Genomic DNA, 21034 nt, shown 5'->3' with positions numbered 1-21034 from the left:
GAATTCTCATGGTCCGTTTTCGATGTGCAACAACAATAACTTGGTTTCTAGATATGTACAGTATAGTGCCTTCAACTCCTTAAACCACCGTTATGAAGATTCAGAGGAGCTTTGGCTGACAGCAATCGACCACAAGCCAAAAAAGGTGACCACATGCTTGATTTGAGAAGGGTAGCTTAACGCCCTTTTCACTCCTGGACCTAGGAGGGCGGCAAACAGTCCTGCCTTCAAGGCAGAAGTCCCAAAGAGGACTCGCCCTCCAACCCCAATAAATTCTTTTAACGCAACAGGTGCTTCTGAGCTCTTTGAACTTCACATAACTGAGAAATGCAGAAATCACCAGGAAATCATGCAGTTTTGGGGGTTCGTTCAGGTGCCATCTGACTTCAAAGACAGAAACAGTCTCCTATTTCTCACTACACCTTCTGTCCTTGAACTGTTGGGCCACTGCAGAAAAAACATATAGCAGATGCAACCGGATCCACTCTGGATTCAGTAACGAGAGGTACAGGCCTGAGGAATTCTCTTCATTCCAAGCTTACATCAATGTGGCTATGAGGACTGACTGAACGTGAGCAGAGAAAGAATGTGAGAGACGGCTTACCTTGTGGTTCTGGTACGACGTGACTGAAATGAATGTTGTCTCTGTGAATACATGGGTAGAGAAGGCTGTGTTCTTCGAACCAAATGCATTATTTTCATCTGCTTTCACGATGTGGAGCCTTGGTTGGTACTTGTGCATGGAATTCAAAATGATCTGGGGAAAGAGATAAAATATATCAATATTAAAGTTTTTGAGATTAACAGGAAGATGCTAATTGAGTGAAATATGTGTCCAGGTCCAGGCAATGAACAAAAGATCTCTGGCCAATGGTTTCTTCCCCCTGTCTGTACTATAACAGCTAAGGTTGTGGAGAGTATTGCCGTAGCTAGCAGCATTCCATGATGCATAAAGAGGAGTGGTCATGTTACAAGGAAATCTTTGGGAATTACATCAATAATTAATAATGGGGCAGCTGGAAATTCCTCTGAATGACAATCACAAGTGGAAATGCAGTTTTTCATTTTATTTTCCATTGCACTTTATTTCTGGTCTCTGCTGGTTTCTGACGGAGGTCCCACTGCTGCGATGAGATGTCTCTTCGCTCAGGTGAAAATCCCCAGGACAGCACCTCTCGAGAGGGAAAGGGATTCAGTCTCTCCGGCCTAGTCAAATGTGCCTCAGTCAACATTTCCTCACAGGTGGAATAAAGAAAAAGTGCAGATACTGGAAATCTGGAGTGAAAACAACAACTACAGGAAAACATCCAGCAGGTCAGAAGCAGGTGTAGACAGGGAACAGAGTTGGGCTTTCAGATGTGCCTGACCTACTAAATGTCACTCGCACTGTTGTCTTCATTTCCACAACAAATCTTCTATCTTTATTGTACTGTTGTTTATGGGAGCTTGCAAAAGTGACCGCGCTTCATAAATATTTCATCATTTTCTGCCTTTCTCTGTACCTACAGTCAAATGACCACTGATTGAAGATTGAATCATTTAATTGTGAATAATTGTAAAATTGTAATTGTAACTGAGGTAGGATGGGTAGTTTGGCGAAGTAAGTTAATAAATTAGAAAATCGTAGAGCTAATAATCATATACCCTGTAGTTTCTGTGTTTTGAGTTAAGAATGGTTGGTTTTGTATTTACCTGCTCCAATAGCATAGAAATGAGACACTGTAGAAATCAGAATCGGACTTAATATCACCAGCATACCTCATGAAATTTGTTGACTTTGTGGCAGAACAATGCAATACATAATAATATAGAAAAAACCTGGGAATTACAGTAAATATATATATATAGTAAAATTAAATGAATAGTGCAAAAAATAGAAATAAAAGAGTAGTAAGTAGTGTTCATGGGTTCAATGTCCACTCAGAAATCCGATGGCAGAGGGGAAGAAGCTGTTCCTGAATCATTGAGTGTGTGCCTTCATGTTTCTGTGCCTCCTTCCGAGGGTCCTGAATGATGGAAGCCGCTTTTTTGAGGCATCACTCCGTGAAGATATTCTGGGTACTACGGAGGCTAGAACCCGTGATGGAGCTGACTAAGTTTACAACTCTCTGCAGCTAACGTCGATTCTGTGCAGTAGCCTTCTCCCACGCCAGCCAATGATGCAGCCAGTTGGAACGCTCTCCACGGTACATTTGTAGAAAATTTTGAGTGTTTTTGGGGCCATACCAAATCTTCCCAAACCCCTAATGAAATATTGCTGTTGTCATGCCTTCTTTGTAGATGCATCGATATGTTGGGTCCAAGTTAGATCCTCAGAGATATTGACAGCTTGGAATTTGAAATTGATCCCTCTCTGAGGACTGGTGTGTGTTCCCTTACCCTTTCTGAAGTCCAGAATGCACAGGATTCCAAGAGGCTGTAAACTCAGCCACCTCCATCACAGGCGCAACCCTCCCCACCAGCAAAGGAACCTTCAAGAGACATTGCCCCAAGAGGTGGCATCCTTTGCTAAGGATCCTCACCACCCTGGGACATAGTCATAGTCATAGTCATAGTCCTTTATTGATCCTGAGGGAAATTGGTTTTTATTACAGTTGCACCATAAATAATTAAATAGTAATATGTAAATTATGCCAGGAAATAAGTCCAGGACCAGCCTATTGGCTCAGGGTGTCTGACCCTCCAAAGGGAGGAGTTGTAAAGTTTGATGGCCACAGGCAGGAATGACTTCCTATGACGCTCTGTGTTGCATCTCGGAGGAATGAGTCTCTGGCTGAATGTACTCCTGTGCCCAACCAGTCCATTATGTTGTGGATGGGAGACATTGTCCAAAATGGCATGCAACTTGGACAGCATCCTGTCCTCTTCTCATTACTGCCATTGGGGAGGGGGTACAGCAGCCTGAAGGCTCAACGATTCAGGAACAGCTTCTTCTCCTTCTGCCATTAGATTTCTGAATTGTCCATAGTCACACAAAACATCGTTTTTGCTTTTTATTGTAATTATATTAGATTATGAGGACACTCAGTCCTCATTTATTGTCATTTAGAAATGCATGCATTAAAAAATGATACAACATTTCTCCAGAATGATATCACAAAAAACACAGGACAAACCAAGACTAAAACTGACAAAACCACATAATTATAACATATAGTTACAACAGTGCAAAGCATTACCGTAATTTGATAAAGAGCAGACCATGTAATAATTTTACATCTTTGCACCGTACTACTGAGCAAAACAACAAGTTTCATGACATATAAGCTAGTGATAATGATTCTGATTCTGATTTGTTGCTCTCCCTTCAAAGCACAATCTTCTTTGACGCAGAAGGTGAAGCACCTTCAATAACTCCAAAAGACTGAAGTAGGGTAAATACTGAAAGGCTTTTATTCGCTGTACAATACGAACTCCATGCTGAGTGTCTGCCCCCAGACTGAGGGGGAGGGGCAAGCAAAATCACCTTTATTCAGGGATCTGTGGGAGGAGCCACAGGGGCAGTCAGCAGAGGGGCGTGTCCAGACAGGTAACCCAGTTACAACATATATATGGTTTACCACAGAAGGTTCACCATTAAATCCCACTGCAGAGACCCGATCAGAAAACCTAAACTGAAACCTTTGGTGCCTACTTGAGTATACTTCAGTACAAGAGGTGCCAAATTGAGACATTAAATCAAATGCAAATCTGCCATCTCAGGTGAACGTTAACTAATTAGACAAAATTATATCTGTTCAATATTGGACAGTAGAAGCAGGTTCTTTGCTTACTGTGTGTGGGCCAATGCTCCAAACAAATTCATATTTGTTACCTTATATCAATAACTAATTTAAAGTTCATTGATCAAAATACTTTGAGGATTTTTAAGTTTTTAAAAGGTGCTATACAAAGGCAACCACTCTCAATTTTCTATGTGGAGTAGTTGCTTGAGAGCACTCTCTGGATCCACTTCAAGTCTTTGATACGTGATGAGTAACTTGGTTTGGATATACAAATACCCTGTGATGTTGTAAACAAGGTTACTGTTGCCCTGTCAGAGACCATTTTATGTTTCTCCTGAAAGTTATCAGATATCAGAATCTTTGATAATATTAGCAAGACATATGACCAAAACTTCAGTCACTCCCACTCTGACCACCTCTGCCTGTAGTCTCCTGCATTATACTTTATACTTTATCGTCGCCAAACAATTGGTTCTAGAACGTACAATCATCACAGCGATATTTGATTCTGCGCTTCTCACTCCCTGGATTACAAATATTAAATATTAAATATATTAAAAATAGTTAAAATTAGTAAATATTAAAATTTAAATTATAAATCATAAATAGAAAATAGAAAAATGGGAAGTGAGGTAGTGCAAAAAAACCGAGAGGCAGGTCCAGATATTTGGACCCAACTCAAGCCTAACACCTCCTCTTCTGACTGGGCACATTGCAAATTTCTAGACTCAATATCAAATTCTCCTTCCTGCAAATTCAGGTGGTTCTCTTTCTGTCTGTCCCAGAACTGGCCGCTCTTACTTGTCATGCAAGTGTGATTGTGGCTCATTTCTTCTCTCTCCATTAGTACAACCTGGGCAGCTTCACATCTCCCGTACCCCTGCCTTCAGCAGCAAATAACATGCTGAAAGAAGCAGTACATGCTTCTGAAGGCCATATTAACACATTTGTTCTCACCCTATCAGAAATATTTCTTGTTCCGTCCCCCTTTCACGGCACCCCCACCCCCAACCTCTCCTCCTCTTTTTCTCTCTCCTTTTTCTTCTGACAAAGGATCTTGGATTTGAAAGTCAACTCTGTTTCAACCCACAGATGCTACCTGACATGCTGAGTGTTTTTCCTTTTTTCCCCACTCTGATTAAAGGCCCGTTACATCTTCTTGCATCTCACCTTAGGTTTCAGTTTTTTGTTGGAGGGCTACGAGGGCCAAGGGTTAGATTGATCTTGGAGTTGGTTAAAGGGTTGTACAATATCATGGGCCCAAGAGCCTGTACTGTTCTACGTTCTGTGTTATCATAGTCTACACTTCACTGCCTGGGAGAGGAATGGAGTGGGGCTCAAGTCCTTTTCCGTGTGATTAGTAGGCAAGGAAAGCAAGCTCAAGGCCCACTGATCAGTAACGAAACCAAGTGCTAAATGTCACCTTCATTTTTATTGCTGATTTCTTCCAGAGAGCAATAGGGACACCAGCTCAAAGAATGCTTGGAATGTTGGCAGCACAAGACCATTTCAGTGCCTGTGTTTCTTTACAGAGGAGGGAAGGTAATTTAGAGGAAGATTCTCATAGCTGAATGTTTTCTGTTACAAGTCCAGCTTTGTCATAAATATTTATATCCTTGTTGAGGACAATGGAGCCAACATTAATTCTGTGTAGGGTAGCTGGAGATTTGACTTCCCTCCTGCTGCTGTCATTAGACAGTGATCTCTTCAGGTGTCAGCGAAGGAACAGTTGATAGTGCTCCCACCTCTGAGCTCAATGGGCAGGCAGCCAACGTGGCAGTAAATTTATCAGAGACTCTCTCAGATGGATGAAAAGCATCCCATGGTATACTTCAAAAGAAAGTGCTGAGGTTTTGTTGTCTTGGTAATAGTAATCGGCATTAAAATATCTAAAATTATTTTTTTGAAGTGATACTTTCCTACACTCAGTTTGACCGCGGCAGTTCAACATCGCAACAGGGAAACACTTCGAAACGAGATATGTTGGACGGAACACATTTTGGTAGCTCTGTTTGCCTTCATTAAAGCAAACAGAAGATTCAATGTCAAAGTAAAACTTATTATCAAAGTATGTACATGTTACCATATGCTACTTTGAGATTCATTTTCTTGCAAACATTGGCAGGAAAATAAAAAAATACAATAGAATTTTGTAAAAAAACTATACATAAACAAAGACTGACAAACAACCCATGTGCAAAAGGAGACAAATTGTGCAACTTAAAAAATAATGCTGAGAATGTGAGTTGTAAAATCTCCTTGAAAGTGAGTCTGTGTTGTGAGTGGAGTTATCCATGCTGGTTTAGGAGCCTGGTGGTTGTAGGTTAATAGCTATTCCTGAGCCTAGAGGTGTGAGACCTAAGGCTTCTTTACCTCCTGCCCGATGGCAGCACCGAAAGACAGCATAGCCTGGAAGATGGGTTCCTGCAAGAGTGCTCCTTGTAAATGTGCTCAATGGAGGGGATGGCTGTATGCACCACTTTCTGTAGACTTTTCCCATTCCTGGGCATTGGTGTTTCCATACCAAGCCACGATGCAACCAGTTAGGATACTGTGCATCCATTGCATTCTACAATGAATCAAGTCTTTCAAGCTATCTTGGTGCCTTTCCAAAAGTAGAAACAGGCAATAAATGAATTGGCCCACTTCTGCTTAAGGTGCTCAGCCGACTTGTTCTCTAATGAGCACTCTTACAGATCCAGAGACAGTAAATTACATCTCTGACTTGGCATCCAATGTATGTGGCACAGGAAAAGTAGAAATGGTGTGTTGAAGTAATGGAAAATATGAAAAGCAAATTGAATTTGTGATGGAATGAGCCAGAAATTGATCTCCCATCATAATGAGTGCTACACTGACACCCACCAAGCCATGGCGACCCATAGTTTCTCTACTAAGCATCCTACCAAGACCTTATAAGTCTAAAGAACTCAGCTCTCAATGGGAGTCTTATACGCCCGGTAAAATAATTGATCTGCCCTTGGGCCAGCTTCACTGCCAACTTTGGCAAGAAATCTACAGAGGGTGAAAGTGTTAGAAAAGTTCAGGAATTCTTCTGGTCTCTGAACATTGGTTCTCAATATGTGGTGGAATGGAATGGGAATAGACTCAAATTCAGCCCCTCCACACCTCCTGAAACACCAATAGAGGCCAGAAAGGTACAATGTTGAGTTTTTATAATCTCTGTTTCTGCTGGGACATAAGCAATTGGTTTTGAAGTTTCTGTCTTTCATAGAGAAATCCCTGACCTGTCCTAAAGTGCATGCTTTATATAGTTAGCACAGAAAGGTAGGTGGTCTCAGTACACTTTAGTAACTAACGTACAAAAATACTAAATTCTAATAATACATTCAGTGGCCACTCTATTAGGTATACACCTGCTTGTTAATGCAAATATTCAATTAGCTATTCATGTGGCAGCAACTCAATGCATAAAAGCATGTAGACATGGTCAAGAGGTTCAGTTGTTGTTCAGACCAGACCATCAGAATGGCGAAGAAATGTGATCTAAGTGACTTTGACCCTGGAATGATTGTTGGTTCCAGACGGGTTGGTTCGAGTTTGTCAGAAATTGTTGATCTCCTGGAATGTTCATGCACAAGTCCCTAGAGTTTACAAAGGGTGTTGTTAAAAAAAAAATCCAGTGAGCACAGTTCTGTAGGCAAAAGTGCTTTGTTAATGAGCGGTGTCAGAGGAGAATGGCCAGGCTGAGTCAAGCTGAAAGGAAGGCAACAGAAACTCAAATAACTATGTGTTACAAGAGTGGTGTGCAGAGGAGCATCTCTGAACACACATATTGAACCTTGAAGTGGATGGGCCATCGCAGTAGAAGACTATGGACACGGTCACTTTACTAGCTACATGAGACACGTAATAAAGTAGCCACTGCATGTATAATCTTTTAACCTGTCCTAAAGTGTATGTTTTATATTGTTAGCACAGAAACACTAGTGGTCTCAGTACAGTTTAGTAACCAATGTTCACAAATACTAAATTCTATATTCCACGTCCCATTCCCATTCTGATATGTCTATCCATGGCCTCCTCTACTGTAAAGATGAAGCCACATTCAGGTTGGAGGAACAACACCTTATATTCCGTCTGGGTAGCCTCCAACCTGACGGCATGAACATTGACTTCTCAAACTTCCGCTAATCCCCCTCGTACCCCATCCGTTATTTATTTATATACACATATTCTTTCTCTCTCTCTCTCCTTTTTCTCCCTCTGTCCCTCTCACTATACCCCTTGCCCATCCTCTGGGTTTTTCCCCTCTCCCCCTTTTCTTTCTTCCTGGGCCTCCTGTCCCATGATCCTCTCATATCCCTTTTGCCAATCAACTGTCCAGCTCTTGGCTCCATCCCTCCCCCTCCTGTCTTCTCCTATCATTTTGGATCTCCCCCTCCCCCTCCCACTTTCAAATCTCTTACTAGCTCTTCTTTCAGTTAGTCCTGACGAAGGGTCTCGGCCCGAAACGTCGACTGTACCTCTTCCTAGAGATGCTGCTTGGCCCGCTGCATTCACCAGGAACTTTGATGTGTGTTACTAAATTCTAATGATATGTTGTTAAGTTGAATTGAACGAACACCAGAAAAATAACTGCAGAAGACTATTAGAAGAACACAACTGGTTCACTCAAAGAGAGCCCACTGCCAATCATGCCTACATTTGATTCTACCTCTCTATTTTCAGAATTGCCTCTCATACTAAAAGATTCAATGCAGAAGAAGAAAAAGAACAGACTTTAAACAATGCAGGGTATGACCTGAGAGTCTAACTCGGAGGATAATACGTTCATTTGAGTGTAGTGTATCAACTCGACTGGTGAGTGCAGACTACTGAAAAACTCCTGGTCACTCTCCATCATTATTTTCTATAAGGCATCTTGAAATGTAAGTTGTTGCATAAAGTGCCCTATTGATAGTCAACTAAATCAATCAGCAACATTCCCATCCAGGTACTGAACAAAGTACAAATACTTGATTCTTGTATTTTTATGCAGACATTAAGCACTTCACTGTAAAAGAGCACACATAAAAGGTAGGAAAGCATGAACTTTGCCGGTCGATTATTTTCCTCTTTACATCTATTAATAAATTATAATCAGCAGCATATTTAGTCGCCGATAAACTGTCTGCACAAACCAACTGTTTTCATTTAAAGCACGTTTAGTGTGCTCTCTAAATATAAAGAACCAAGCTGAGTGCACGTAACCAATAATTGGTACCATTAACTACACATGTTCACATTAAGAAGTGTTTGAGAAATAAAAGAATGTGCTCTTGTGTTATTCTCTTTTGAGCTGATTTAGGGAGAATGAGCTTTTGAGTTGAGCTCAAGAGTTGAGTTGAAAATGAGTTGAGCTTTTGAACGGCCTGTACGGTGTGAACTGACGTCTCGATGGCGCAGCATGGCGGGTACGGGCTGTATCGAGGCACCCGGGCACAAGGCCGGGGAATGAGCCAATTAGGGTTGCCAACTGTCCCATATTAGCCAGGACATCCCGTATATTGGGCTAAATTGGTTTGTCCCATAGGGGACCGCCCTTGTCCCGTATTTCCCCCACTAAGGTAGCTATGAAACCATTTGTAAGTGGAAATGGCGTAAAGCGAAGAAGCAATTACCATTAATCTATATGGGAAAATTTTTTGAGCGTTCCCAGACCCAATAAATAACCTACCAAATAACACATAAAACCTAAAATAACACTGACATATAGTAAAAGCAGGAATGATATGATAAATACACAGCCTATATAAAGTAGAAATAATGTATGTACAGTGTGGTTTCGCTTAACTGAATCAGGAAGATTAAGCCAAAACCGATTTGTAGAAAAAACCGGCATATACACACAGGCGCACGACACGTATGCGCACACAGATACCCGCGCAAGGCTTCATGGTCATCGTAGTCTTTCTCGGGGTGAACACAAGTGTCCTGTATTTGACCGCTACTTTTATCCCTTATTTGGGAGTGAGAAAGTTGGCAACCCTAGAGCCAATGCTTGGCCAATTTAAGCTCTGGACCAGATTGGAAAGGTGGGGCAGGGCTGAACGGATCTGGCAGGGCCCAGGCCTGACAGCATATTGAAGCAACAGGGCCCAGGCCTGACAGCATATTGAAGCAACAGGGCCCAGGCCTGACAGCATATTGAAGCAACAGGGCCCAGGCCTGACAGCATATTGAAGTATCAGGGCCCAGGACTGGGACAGACATCCCACCCACCAAAAACTCATTTCAGGGAGGTACCACCCCCGCCCCTCACAATCCCATATCCCCCCCCCACCAGTCGACCTCCAAGGGTGTATGTAATACTTTGTTTAGTAACCTTGTCTAACCTGTAAACCAAGTTGGGTATATGCAGAAAATGTGACATTAAAATATGTACTTATATTATATTATATCATGTTTATTCTATTACAACTTTAAGCAAGTCTACAGGGAGTTTGACCTCATCACATAGGACATCAATAGCGTAGCTCCTTAGCAGCTAGCCAGCTAGTTTAAATAACGTTAGCTATGCTAATGAAGAAATGACACCTGTTAAACTCACCTCAACATGCCTTTTACATTTTAACCCACCATGGGCAATAGAAAAGTCGCTGTTGCAAACAGTGCAGCGAGCAACACTGTCATTATTTTTGAGGTCGACTGTAAAGCCCACCCACAGAGAAAACTGATAAGTCTACTTAGCACGAAGAGAGACCAATCAGGATGCTCGCTCTCACTCTCCCTCTTGCTCTCCTTCTCAAAAAAGGACATTGTATATAAGTTCCGGGCTTCGCGGAGCCATTATCAACATGCGGGAGACTCCCGGAGCTTCTGGGAAAGGTGGGATGTCTGCCTGAGAGCATATTGGAGCAACAGGGCCCAGGCCTGAGAGCAAGGAATAACCCAAGGCTTGGCCGAATTAAGTGACGGGCCTGATTGAAAAGGTCAGGGTGTCGGAGCTGGAGGAGAGGGACAGGCTGTTGCTCAGCTCACTGCTCCTCACGGTTTATTTGTCTCTGCTCTGAGCTGAGGTTGAGGCCTGCTACGAATGAGCTCCTGGATCGGCTGTGGACTCACTTCCATGAAATTCAGTTCTGAATGTTATTTGCTTACTTTTATTGTTCGCATGGTTTGTTTTTTTTTCCTACAAATTGGGTGTTTGACGGTCTTCTTTTCTTAATGGGTTCTATTGGGTTTCTTTATTTTGTGGCTGCCTGTAAGGAGATGAATCTCAAGGTTGTATTCAGAATAAATGTACTTTGAACTTTGAAAGATGAGCCAGTCAAGATAGCATTGGAACGGTCACATCAGATTGTATAGCATAAAAGTTCCAAACTTTAATGACTTCCACTGCCTATAAACTGACTATAACTTCCCAGTAGCTTGCCAACTGATTTTCTTCTTCAGAATTAACCAGCTTTAAGTTGTTCATGGCTTCTGTGCCATTAGTTCCCTTTTCCCTATTTCATCGCCTGCAAACTTCATTATGACGGCTTTTTTATGAAGATGGGATTTGATTTCATTTATCTTTTAGTTCAGCAGATGTGGCTTTGAGTGAGACTAAATTTTAAATCCTAACTTTATTTCTATGTAGTACTGACTGGAAAGTTAATAATTGAAGATTATTATTTCAGGAGCAGAATTATTTCCTGTCTGGGCATACGTGCATACTCAGGGGAAAACTATCGTAAATTTTAAATTATGATCCTCATTCTGATGCTTGTAACTGACTGCTGGGCATTCTAATGGCCCATTAAAGGGTTTGCCCCCAACTTTGCAGTCGTACAGATTGGAAAGTTAGAGTTCCTTTCAATTTATCTCAATGGTGGTGTTTGTACACTTTGTTAAAAGTCCACTTAGCACTTGCAGGCTAAACTGACATTTCACATTTGTGCTGAACAAGTGTGGATTGACAGAAGAAAGAAGAGACACTCATACCCCTGTAATTTTGGATGGAATTAAAAGATCCAGGAGCGTGATCGGAGATGAGCAAATAATCTAGTGTAATTCTCACCGTTATTTGACACCAACAGAGCAAATGTGAGGATTATTTCTTTTTGTGGGATCTTATTGTGCAAGCTACACACACAACACGCTGGAGGAACTCAGCAGGTCGGGCAGCATCCGTGGAAAAGATCAGTCGACCTTTCGGGCCGGAACCCTTCGTCAGGACTGTAGGGGGAAGGGGCAGAGGCCCCTTATTTTGTGTTTTTTATTGTGCAAACTAATTGACATTACCCTAGATTACACTTCAAAAGTAGTTTAAGGGCTGTGGTCTTTGCAGTTTATTGAGGATGTGAACTATGACATATCAATTTAAATTTTTTTCTTTATATATCACCATCTCAAATTCACACTCTCTACAAGAGTGTAGAATTATCCCTTAAATCTATCACTTTGAGATAGACTTGTGCAATGTTTGTTTAAAAATAGTTGAAACTTCTGATGAAGTTCTTTTGTCTGCTATGTTTTATTCATTGAAAATGGATGGTTTCACTAATAAATGAAATAAAATAAGTCATAATTGAAGGAAAGTAAGTCATACATTACACACACATTAATGTTGTGGGGTAATTTCATGGTGTAAGAACACACAAGTTGCAAATTGCTTCTGCATACAATTGTATTGACAGGAAGTCCATGCCAACTCCATTAGTAGAATTACACACAGAATTACAAGATACAGCATCCTAATATAAAGTGCCTGTGATAATATCACTTTAAATGAATGTGCAAAGGAAAGGCAGAATTGGAAAGGTGATGGAACTTCTGGTATGAAACAATGGAGGTTGTATTAAGGAATTACCTTTGATTTATTAAGGAGAGTCTAGCTATAACCGTGGGGATCGAGGACAGGGTCAAGATTATGGACTTGATACAATGGCCTGAATTATACATTTAAAATGTGTATAATGTATGTGGAGATTCCATGACTGATGATGACATTGGCTGAATGGGTAGTGTTGTCACCTGGGTCACCCTTTACCTGAGTCAATTTGGCCTGAGCATGTACTTGGTGCCTTAATGGGACACCACAATGTGGAAGTTCTGGGCTTCAGCTAAGAAGTTAAATATCATCACCCTCTCAGGTAAAAGGTCTACTGCATTTCAAAGGGTTTCTTTCTGACCTTTTGGTCAATTTCAATATGACTGAAAAAGTTTATCTGATTGCTGCCATGTTACTGTTTGTGGGATCATACTACGCACAAATTTACATTGAAGCAATAATCTTTCTTCAAAGGTGCCCCATTAGCAGCAAAGCATCTTGAAAATGTGAAAGGTGCTCTTTTAATTGAGTTGGTAGGTGCCTTTGGGGGCAATGAAAGAACTGATAACAATGTTGTAAGAGTACAGGCCTCTCCCACCCCAACAGCAGCCTGGGTAAGGACATTACGATTCGATGTTGGAGACGAGGTGGGGGCCGTCTGAGGGGAATTGGCCATGCCTTCACAGGTATCAATATTAACTAACTGGTAACCGCTCACTTACATGTCCAAATGGGTCCAGGTGATTGTTGGTCAGCTTCAGTTTCTGGAAGGAGACAAGCTGCCGCATCCAGTGTGCTCCTGTCGCTGGGGAATCGGGGTGCACGTACAGCCTCCCGGGCATGGCCGGCTCTGCCTTTCCAGCCACCATCCTGTACAAAACGAGCTGTTAAACATCCGTGCTGTGAGGTGTGGGGTGACCTTGTAGCAAAGGGTCAACATCAGAAGGAGACTGATTGGTAGAGAATTAGCAAAAACTTCAAAGGGAGATGGGAGAAGAAATTTATTCCATGCAGCATATCGGAAAATTTCTGGAATCCACTGCCTAGTAGTCAGCAAATGCAGATTCGAAGGATTTGGATAACCACTACAAAAATAAAAGGGCTAAGGAGAAATATGAGTTAAAAAGGGTGTCATCAATGTGATGCCCAAGTATCATTTGTTGTTATCTCATCAGCAGAGGGCTTGGGTTTAGTTGTGGCACAGTGACATAGCAGTCAACGTAACGCCTTACAGCACCAGCGATTGGCGTTCAATTCCTGCTGCTGCCTATAAGGAGTTTGTATCTTCTCCTCGTGACCCATGTGGGTTTCCTTGTGCTCCAGTTTCCTCCCACATTCCAAAAACATCTGGGTTGTAGGCATACTACGTTAGCTCCGCAGCACGGTGATACTTGTGGGCTGCCCCCTGCACATCCTTGGACTGTGATGGTCACTTGGGAATGTTACGAGAATACACATAAAATTAAGATGTTTGCTGGCCTGGGCTAGCATCAGTGGCATCAGCAGTTGGTCTGCCACCTGCCCTCAGGGGAAGGAGAGATAAGGAACAATGGAGCAGCGTCTGGAGATGTGTAATGAAGGGATGTGGGAGGAAGAGCTGTCTGGAGCGGCTCCCCCCTTTGAGCCCTGAACTGTTTGAAGTGATGGACAGGCGATACCCCAGCAGGGGGATAAAAAGGGACAGGTTCGCTAAGACAGACACACACGACACCCGAGGTAACGAGACCCTGGAAGCGGTGCGCCTCTCACGAGTGGTGAGAAGAACCGGACAACGCACAGGGTGGAAAGGCACGATCAGCGGGAACCCGGTGTGTGTCCGCCCTTGCCTGGGTGCCGGGTTCACTGCAGAGGATCGACCGCATCTGGAGGAGGGGTCACAGTCGGTGACCTCAGGTGACATCACCAAGGACCCGCCCAAATGCTGTTTGTGAGCCGTCCTGCTGGTCTGTGAGTGAAGCAGTGTTCTGAATGATGAGTTGTTCCTATTCTATCTCTCTCTTCCCCCACCTTGTCCATCGCCATGGCAACGATTACTGCGAGCTGAACTTTGAGTCATTTTGAAATTGGTCATTTACCCCTAGACAACGATAGAGCTTGATTGATGCTGTTATCTTAATTCTGTGCACATGTGCGTTTATCATCGCTGAACTGTTGCATTTATTATCCTTTCGATTAATGTGTTGCTTGTTTCTTTAATAAAACTTTCTTAGTTCTAGTACTCCAGACTCCAACTGAGTGATCCATTTCTGCTGGTTTGGCAACCCAGTTACGGGGTACGTAACATAAGTGGGGTTCTCGTCCGCGATTTTGAACGCTAAATTTGGGACGGAGTAAATTGATTGGGTTAAAATTCCCGAAAGAAAGAAAAGACAAACAGCAGAAATGGAGGTTGAGGAATTTATAAAGGCGCCGACCTTGGAGGCATTAGAGGATGCCAGGAAATCGGAATTGATAGCTGTGGCAAAACGGGTGAATCTTGCTAAGGTGAAGTCGACAATGAGGAGAGAGGAGATACACAGAGCTATTGTAGAGCACTATGTATCTAAAGGTGTGTTTCCCCAAGGTGAGCTGGGGGAGGTGTCTATTGAAAAACCTGCTGGAGACGCGGTACAGGTACAGCTTGAAAAACTGAGACTCGAGCACGAGTTCCGGGTACGGCAGTTAGAACACGAAGAGAAGCAGTTAGAAAGGCAGGAGAGAGAGTTAGAAAGGCGGGAGAAAGAGAGAGAGTTAGAAAGGCGGGAGAAAGAGAGAGAGTTAGAAAGGCAGCAGAAAGAGAGAGAGTTAGAAAGGCAGGAGAGAGAGAAAGAGGTAGAAAGGCAAGAGAGAGAAAGACAGTTGGAGAGAGAGGAGAAACAGAGGGAAAGGGAATTTGAGCTGGAGAAGTTAAAGATAAGGGCCGAGCAGGGGCTCGTGCCGAACCAAGGTGGAGGGTTCCGGGCGACCCAGGAGGTTAGGCTGGTTCCCCCATTTGACGATACCGATGTGGATCGGTACTTTCTCCACTTCGAAAAAGTAGCTATAAGTCAGGACTGGCCGAGGGATAAGTGGGTTGTCTTACTTCAGAGTGTACTGAAAGGGAAAGCCCAACAAGCTTACTCCGCTTTATCCGCGGAAGATGCCCAGAAGTATGAGGTGGTGAAGGAGGCCATCCTCAGGATTTATGAGTTGGTCCCGGAGGCATACCGGCAGAGGTTCCGGAATGCGAGGAAGCGGTGGGACCGCACGTATTTGGAGTTTGCTCGTGAGATGCAAACATATTGTGAGCGTTGGTGCGCCTCGAAGGGGGTAGAGGGGGATTATGACAGACTGCTGCAACTGGTTCTGATTGAGCAGTTTAAAGGTTGTGTCCCTGAGGGTATGAGACCCTACCTCGATGAGAAAGAGGCAGCCACGTTAGCCGCAACTGCTAAGTTAGCGGATGAGTATGCGTTGACGCATAAAATGAAGGTTGCCCCGAGTAAAGGCTACCAGAAGGGTAGTCAGGACGGCGGGGAGAGTCCGCCGGAAAAGTCAGAAAGTAAGCCGGGGACTAGTGAAAAGGATAAGGTAGACCGGGAGCAGTCTGGTAGGAAGTCTCCTGGAGTCGTCTGTTATAATTGTGGGAAAGTCGGACACTTTGCGTCCAGGTGCTTTGCCCCAAGAAAGGAGACGGGGAAAGGAAAAGCGGAAATTTGGAATGGCTGTATTGAGCTGTTAAGCGAACCGCTAGGGAAGGACAGGTCTGAAAAAGTCCAGGAAGGGCGCGAGAGGTTTATCTCGGCCGGACTGGTGTCAGTGAAAAAGAGGTTAAAACCAGTTCCAGTGCGGATCTGGAGAGACACGGGAGCGTGTCAGTCACTAATACTGAAGAGTGTATTAGAGTTTAGCTCAGAGACCCAGACTGGGGAGGTAGAGGTCAAAGGTGTTGGGGAAGGGACAGAGTCAGTCCCTTTGCACCAGATACATTTACAGAGCAACCTGGTCTCTGGACTAGTCACGATCGGGGTGAGGTCCGAATTACCGATGAAAGACGTGGAAGTCTTGCTCGGTAATGACATCGCCGGAGGAATCGTGTTCCCAGTCGTGAGATTGACGGGTCAGCCTGCCAGCATGGAGGCCCCGCCCGCGATGGTGAATTTGGCTGAAACATTTCTGCCAACCTTGTATGAGACAGGGTGTAGTGAGATAAGTGGTAGTGAGGGAGCTGGGACGGACGTAGCAGTAGCCGGGAAAGAATTTGTGCAGACGCAGGAGCGAGACGAGGGGCTGATGGTTTTTGCCGAGACCGCTCTCTCTGACACAGCCTTGACAAGCTATTGTGCGGATAAGGAGGTGCTAAGGAAGAAAGGGAAATCAAGTACAGCATCCGCAGATGAGGAGTGGGGGGTGGTGCAAAAGAGTTATGGGGATGAGGTTTTTAACATGGCCCACGAGGTACCCCCCGGTGGACATTTTGCGATGCTGGAGGAAACAGTTGGTGGAATCATGAAAGAGATTTACCGGCTGCCCAGGGGGAAAAATGTTATTGATCATGACCGACGCGAACTGAGACGGTCACCGGCTTTTGATATGCTAACAAACCTAGTCGGTGTTAGCGTGGAAATCAATGAAGCGAGGGGCCCCCTGCTAAGAGAAAAAAACCATTTTGAAAAGATTAGGATGGGATCGGTCAGATGGGAGAAGGCTATTGTTTTGGCCAGGTCTACTGATAAGGTCTCTCCCTTAATCCCCGAAGGAGTAATTAAACGACTCGCACCCATGTGTTTGATTGTCCCGAGGAAATGCAAAGAACTGGGACGTTGGGTTATGTCGGTTACAATAGGGCGGCCAAGCAAACAACACCCATATTTTTCGAGTAATTCAGTGACTAAAGGGCTGATGAACACAGAGGTGTGTATTGGCAATTTAATACGGCTGTCTGAAGCCAGCGTGATAGTGAGCCTTGGAAAAAATGAATTCGGCCACACGAATGTCACTTACCTGGGAATTGTGGTGACACAGGGGCAGCTGGCAGTGATGCAAGCTACAGTGCAGGCTATCGCTGACCTCCCAACCCCGACAGACAAGAGGGCCCTCAGAAGGCTTTTGGAGATGGTGGGGTACTGCAGGAAGTTTTGCAATAACTCTGCGGTCAATACCCGTCCCCCTCCTACTAAGCCCTTGCGAGGAAAAATTGAGTCGGAATGGGACGACCCTTGTTGTTGTGGTCCGGGACAAAACCAAATGAGAGGTTACATTGGTCGCAATTCATCAGTGTTTTTGGCCACTATGAAGTTTGCTGAGTTGGAGCCTGGTCTAAGGGATTATTAATAACACGTGTAAAAGGAACAGAAAATGTGATGACTGTCTGTCAAGGTGTTGACAATTTCAAATTCTCTGTATTAGCTAAATAACTGTTAAAGATGTATATTGTGTATGTATCAGATAATGTAGTCATGTTTGTAATTTTTACCTCCCGGTAAAAATCCTTAAAGGGGGGAAGTGTTACGAGAATACACATAAAATTAAGATGTTTGCTGGCCTGGGCTAGCATCAGTGGCATCAGCAGTTGGTCTGCCACCTGCCCTCAGGGGAAGGAGAGATAAGGAACAATGGAGCAGCGTCTGGAGATGTTTAATGAAGGGATGTGGGAGGAAGAACTGTCTGGAGCGGCTCCCCCCTTTGAGCCCTGAACTGTTTGAAGTGATGGACAGGCGATACCCCAGCAGGGGGATAAAAAGGGACAGGTTCGCTAAGACAGACACACACGACACCCGAGGTAACGAGACCCTGGAAGCGGTGCGCCTCTCACGAGTGGTGAGAAGAACCGGACAACGCACAGGGTGGAAAGGTACGATCAGCGGGAACCCGGTGTGTGTCCGCCCTTGCCTGGGTGCCGGGTTCACTGCAGAGGATCGACCGCATCTGGAGGAGGGGTCACAGTCGGTGACCTCAGGTGACATCACCAAGGACCCGCCCAAATGCTGTTTGTGAGCCATCTCGCTGGTCTGTGAGCCATCCTGCTGGTCTGTGAGTGAAGCAGTGTTCTGAATGATGAGTTGTTCCTATTCTATCTCTCTCTTCCCCCACCTTGTCCATCGCCATGGCAACGATTACTGCGAACTGAACTTTGAGTCATTTTGAAATTGGTCATTTACCCCTAGACAACGATAGAGCTTGATTGATGCTGTTATCTTAATTCTGTGCACATGTGCGTTTATCATCGCTGAACTGTTGCATTTATTATCCTTTCGATTAATGTGTTGCTTGTTTCTTTAATAAAACTTTCTTAGTTCTAGTACTCCAGACTCCAACTGAGTGATCCATTTCTGCTGGTTTGGCAACCCAGTTACGGGGTACGTAACAGGAACTTCACATTTCTCTGTATGTTTCAATGTACATGTGACAAATAAGGTTAATCTTTAAATCTTTCCGTGGTCAAATAGCCATGTGCATAATGAAATGAATGTGCTCCTTCTGTGAGTGTGATTTGGTGATTTCTAAGGGCAGTTTCTATGTTAAACAATGGCTTCCCCTGGCCCACAAACAGGAATGGACAGCCTGTCCCTGTACTAGATGCCTATCGTTACCTAATGAACTGGACGACTGAAGTTTTAAGCACTTACCACTTGTTATCACAGAATTTATAACGATGGTCATCTGCAGGAACAATGTCAATCAGCAGAATGTACTTGGTTTTCGGATTCATTCCTGTAACCTTCACCTTGTAACTTGGAAACATTCGCCTGAAGGGAGGCAGAAACAGGGAAGTTACTAAATGATGCCAGAGTGTCTATCCCAATGTGCCGAACCAGCTCATTTATTGCTGCTAGGTCAAACTTTCCAAATCCACTGTGCAATATCTTTTTTACCACACCACTGTATCACTTCAAGAAGACAGTTCACCACACCTCCTCAAGGGTAATTAGGGATCAGTAGTAAACTTTGGCTTTGCTAGTCCCATTCGCATCCCGAGGATAAATTTTTTAAAAGGTTTATAATTGATGCTATGAAAGAAATAAGCTGTTATACACTCAGTGGTCCCTTTATTAGGTACACCTGTTCATTAATACAAATATCTAATCAACCACCATGTGACAGCGTGGTCAAGAAGATAACTTGTTGTTCAGACCAAGCAACAGAATGGGGAAGAAATGTGACCTAAGTGACTTTGACTATGAGTGACTGTTGGTGCCAGATGGGGTGGATTGAGTATCTCAGAAACTGATGATCTCCTGGAATTTTCACAAACATCATCTCTAGAGTTTGCAGAGAATGGTGCAAAAAATTTAAAAAAAATCCAGTGAGCAGCAGTTCTGCAGGCGGAAATACCTTATTAATGAGAGAGGTCAGAGGAGAATGGCCGGGCTGGATCAAGCTGACAGGAAGGTGACAGTAACTCAAATAACCACACGTTACAACAGTGGGGTGCAGAAGAGCATCTGTGAATGCACAACACATCAAACCTTAAAATAGATGGATTATAGCTGCGGAAAACCATGAACGTACACTTAGTGCCCCCGAGTGCATTTTGAGGATAATTTGTATACCCTAATAATGTTCTGTTAAATTTAGAAGACTTTCTGTAATAGTGCTGCTTAACTCAATTATGTGTTTACAGGGTAGGTAGAGAGAAATTATTTTCCCTGGGAAGGAGTCCAAAAACAAGTGGGGAGAGGTGGAATCATCTTAAAGCTAGGATCAGGTAATATCTTCACACAGAGAGATGTAAAGTGTGGATCTCTCTTCCCCAATTAGCAGCTGGAGAGTTCACTTTAAAAATATAAAGAATGGATTGAATTTATTTGTTAAATAAGGATATAACCAAAGAGAGCAAATAAAGATAAAAAATCGCAGATCAACCACCATCTATTATATTCGCAGAACAGGTTTGAAAACTGATTGATTTTCTTCTTATATCCCATCTTAGATTTATCCTAAATTCTTGGAGTGGCATTGTAGCATAACAGTCAGCGTAATGCTATTACAGTGCCTGCAACTGTTTCAGTTCCACAGCTGTCTGTAAAGAGTTTGTACGTTCTCCCTGTCACCACGTGAGTTTCCTCTGGATATTCCGGTTTCCTTCCACATTCCAAAGCTGTACGGGTTAGTAGGCTAATTGGTCACATGGGTGTAATTGAGTGTCGCAGGTTCATTGGGCTGGGAGGGCCTGCTACTGTGCTGCATCTCTAAGTAAATAAAAGTAAATAATTTGAGTGATGTTAATTGTTAAACACTTATTGATAATTTTTCACATGCAGTTTTGTTGAGATATTTAACCCATTCGAACAAACAGGTCATCTCTCACAGTAAAATGAACTCTTGTGGTTTCCTCTGCAATTAATTGTGGCTCATGGAGGGCATGAGGTGTGGCATTTTAGTTAGACTTGTATCGCTAAAAGTTTACGTTCCTGGTTGTTCTTTGGCGGCATCTGACATGTAACAAGCATTTGCAGCAATCCGGCCAGTGGAAGGTTTGGGTCCATTAGTGACCCTCTCCATGATCAAATGTTTTCAGAGTTCCTGCAAATAGCAGATTGGAGTCACAGTCCTTCTTGAACAAGAAGGCAGCACCTTGGAAAAGAGCGAA

At 43.5% G+C, this 21034-nt stretch overlaps 1 protein-coding gene across 1 annotated transcript in view; it reads right to left on the bottom strand.

Moving 5' to 3' along the window:
- Positions 1 to 21034, bottom strand: part of tbx4 (T-box transcription factor 4) — a 107197-nt gene that overhangs the window by 27677 nt on the left and 58486 nt on the right. Inside the window, exons 3-5 of the mRNA XM_063031730.1 lie at positions 19071 to 19190; positions 13206 to 13353; positions 605 to 757 (exon numbers count right to left, since the gene is read on the bottom strand). Of these exons, the coding sequence (XP_062887800.1) occupies positions 605 to 757; positions 13206 to 13353; positions 19071 to 19190 (421 nt within the window). The remainder of the gene's footprint in view (positions 1 to 604; positions 758 to 13205; positions 13354 to 19070; positions 19191 to 21034) is intronic.

This window comes from Mobula hypostoma, chromosome 23 (assembly GCF_963921235.1).
Source record: "Mobula hypostoma chromosome 23, sMobHyp1.1, whole genome shotgun sequence".
Classification (NCBI taxonomy): Eukaryota; Metazoa; Chordata; class Chondrichthyes; order Myliobatiformes; family Myliobatidae; genus Mobula; species Mobula hypostoma.
Note: the sequence above shows the minus strand (reverse complement) of the source record. Positions and strands in the feature narration are given on the sequence as shown.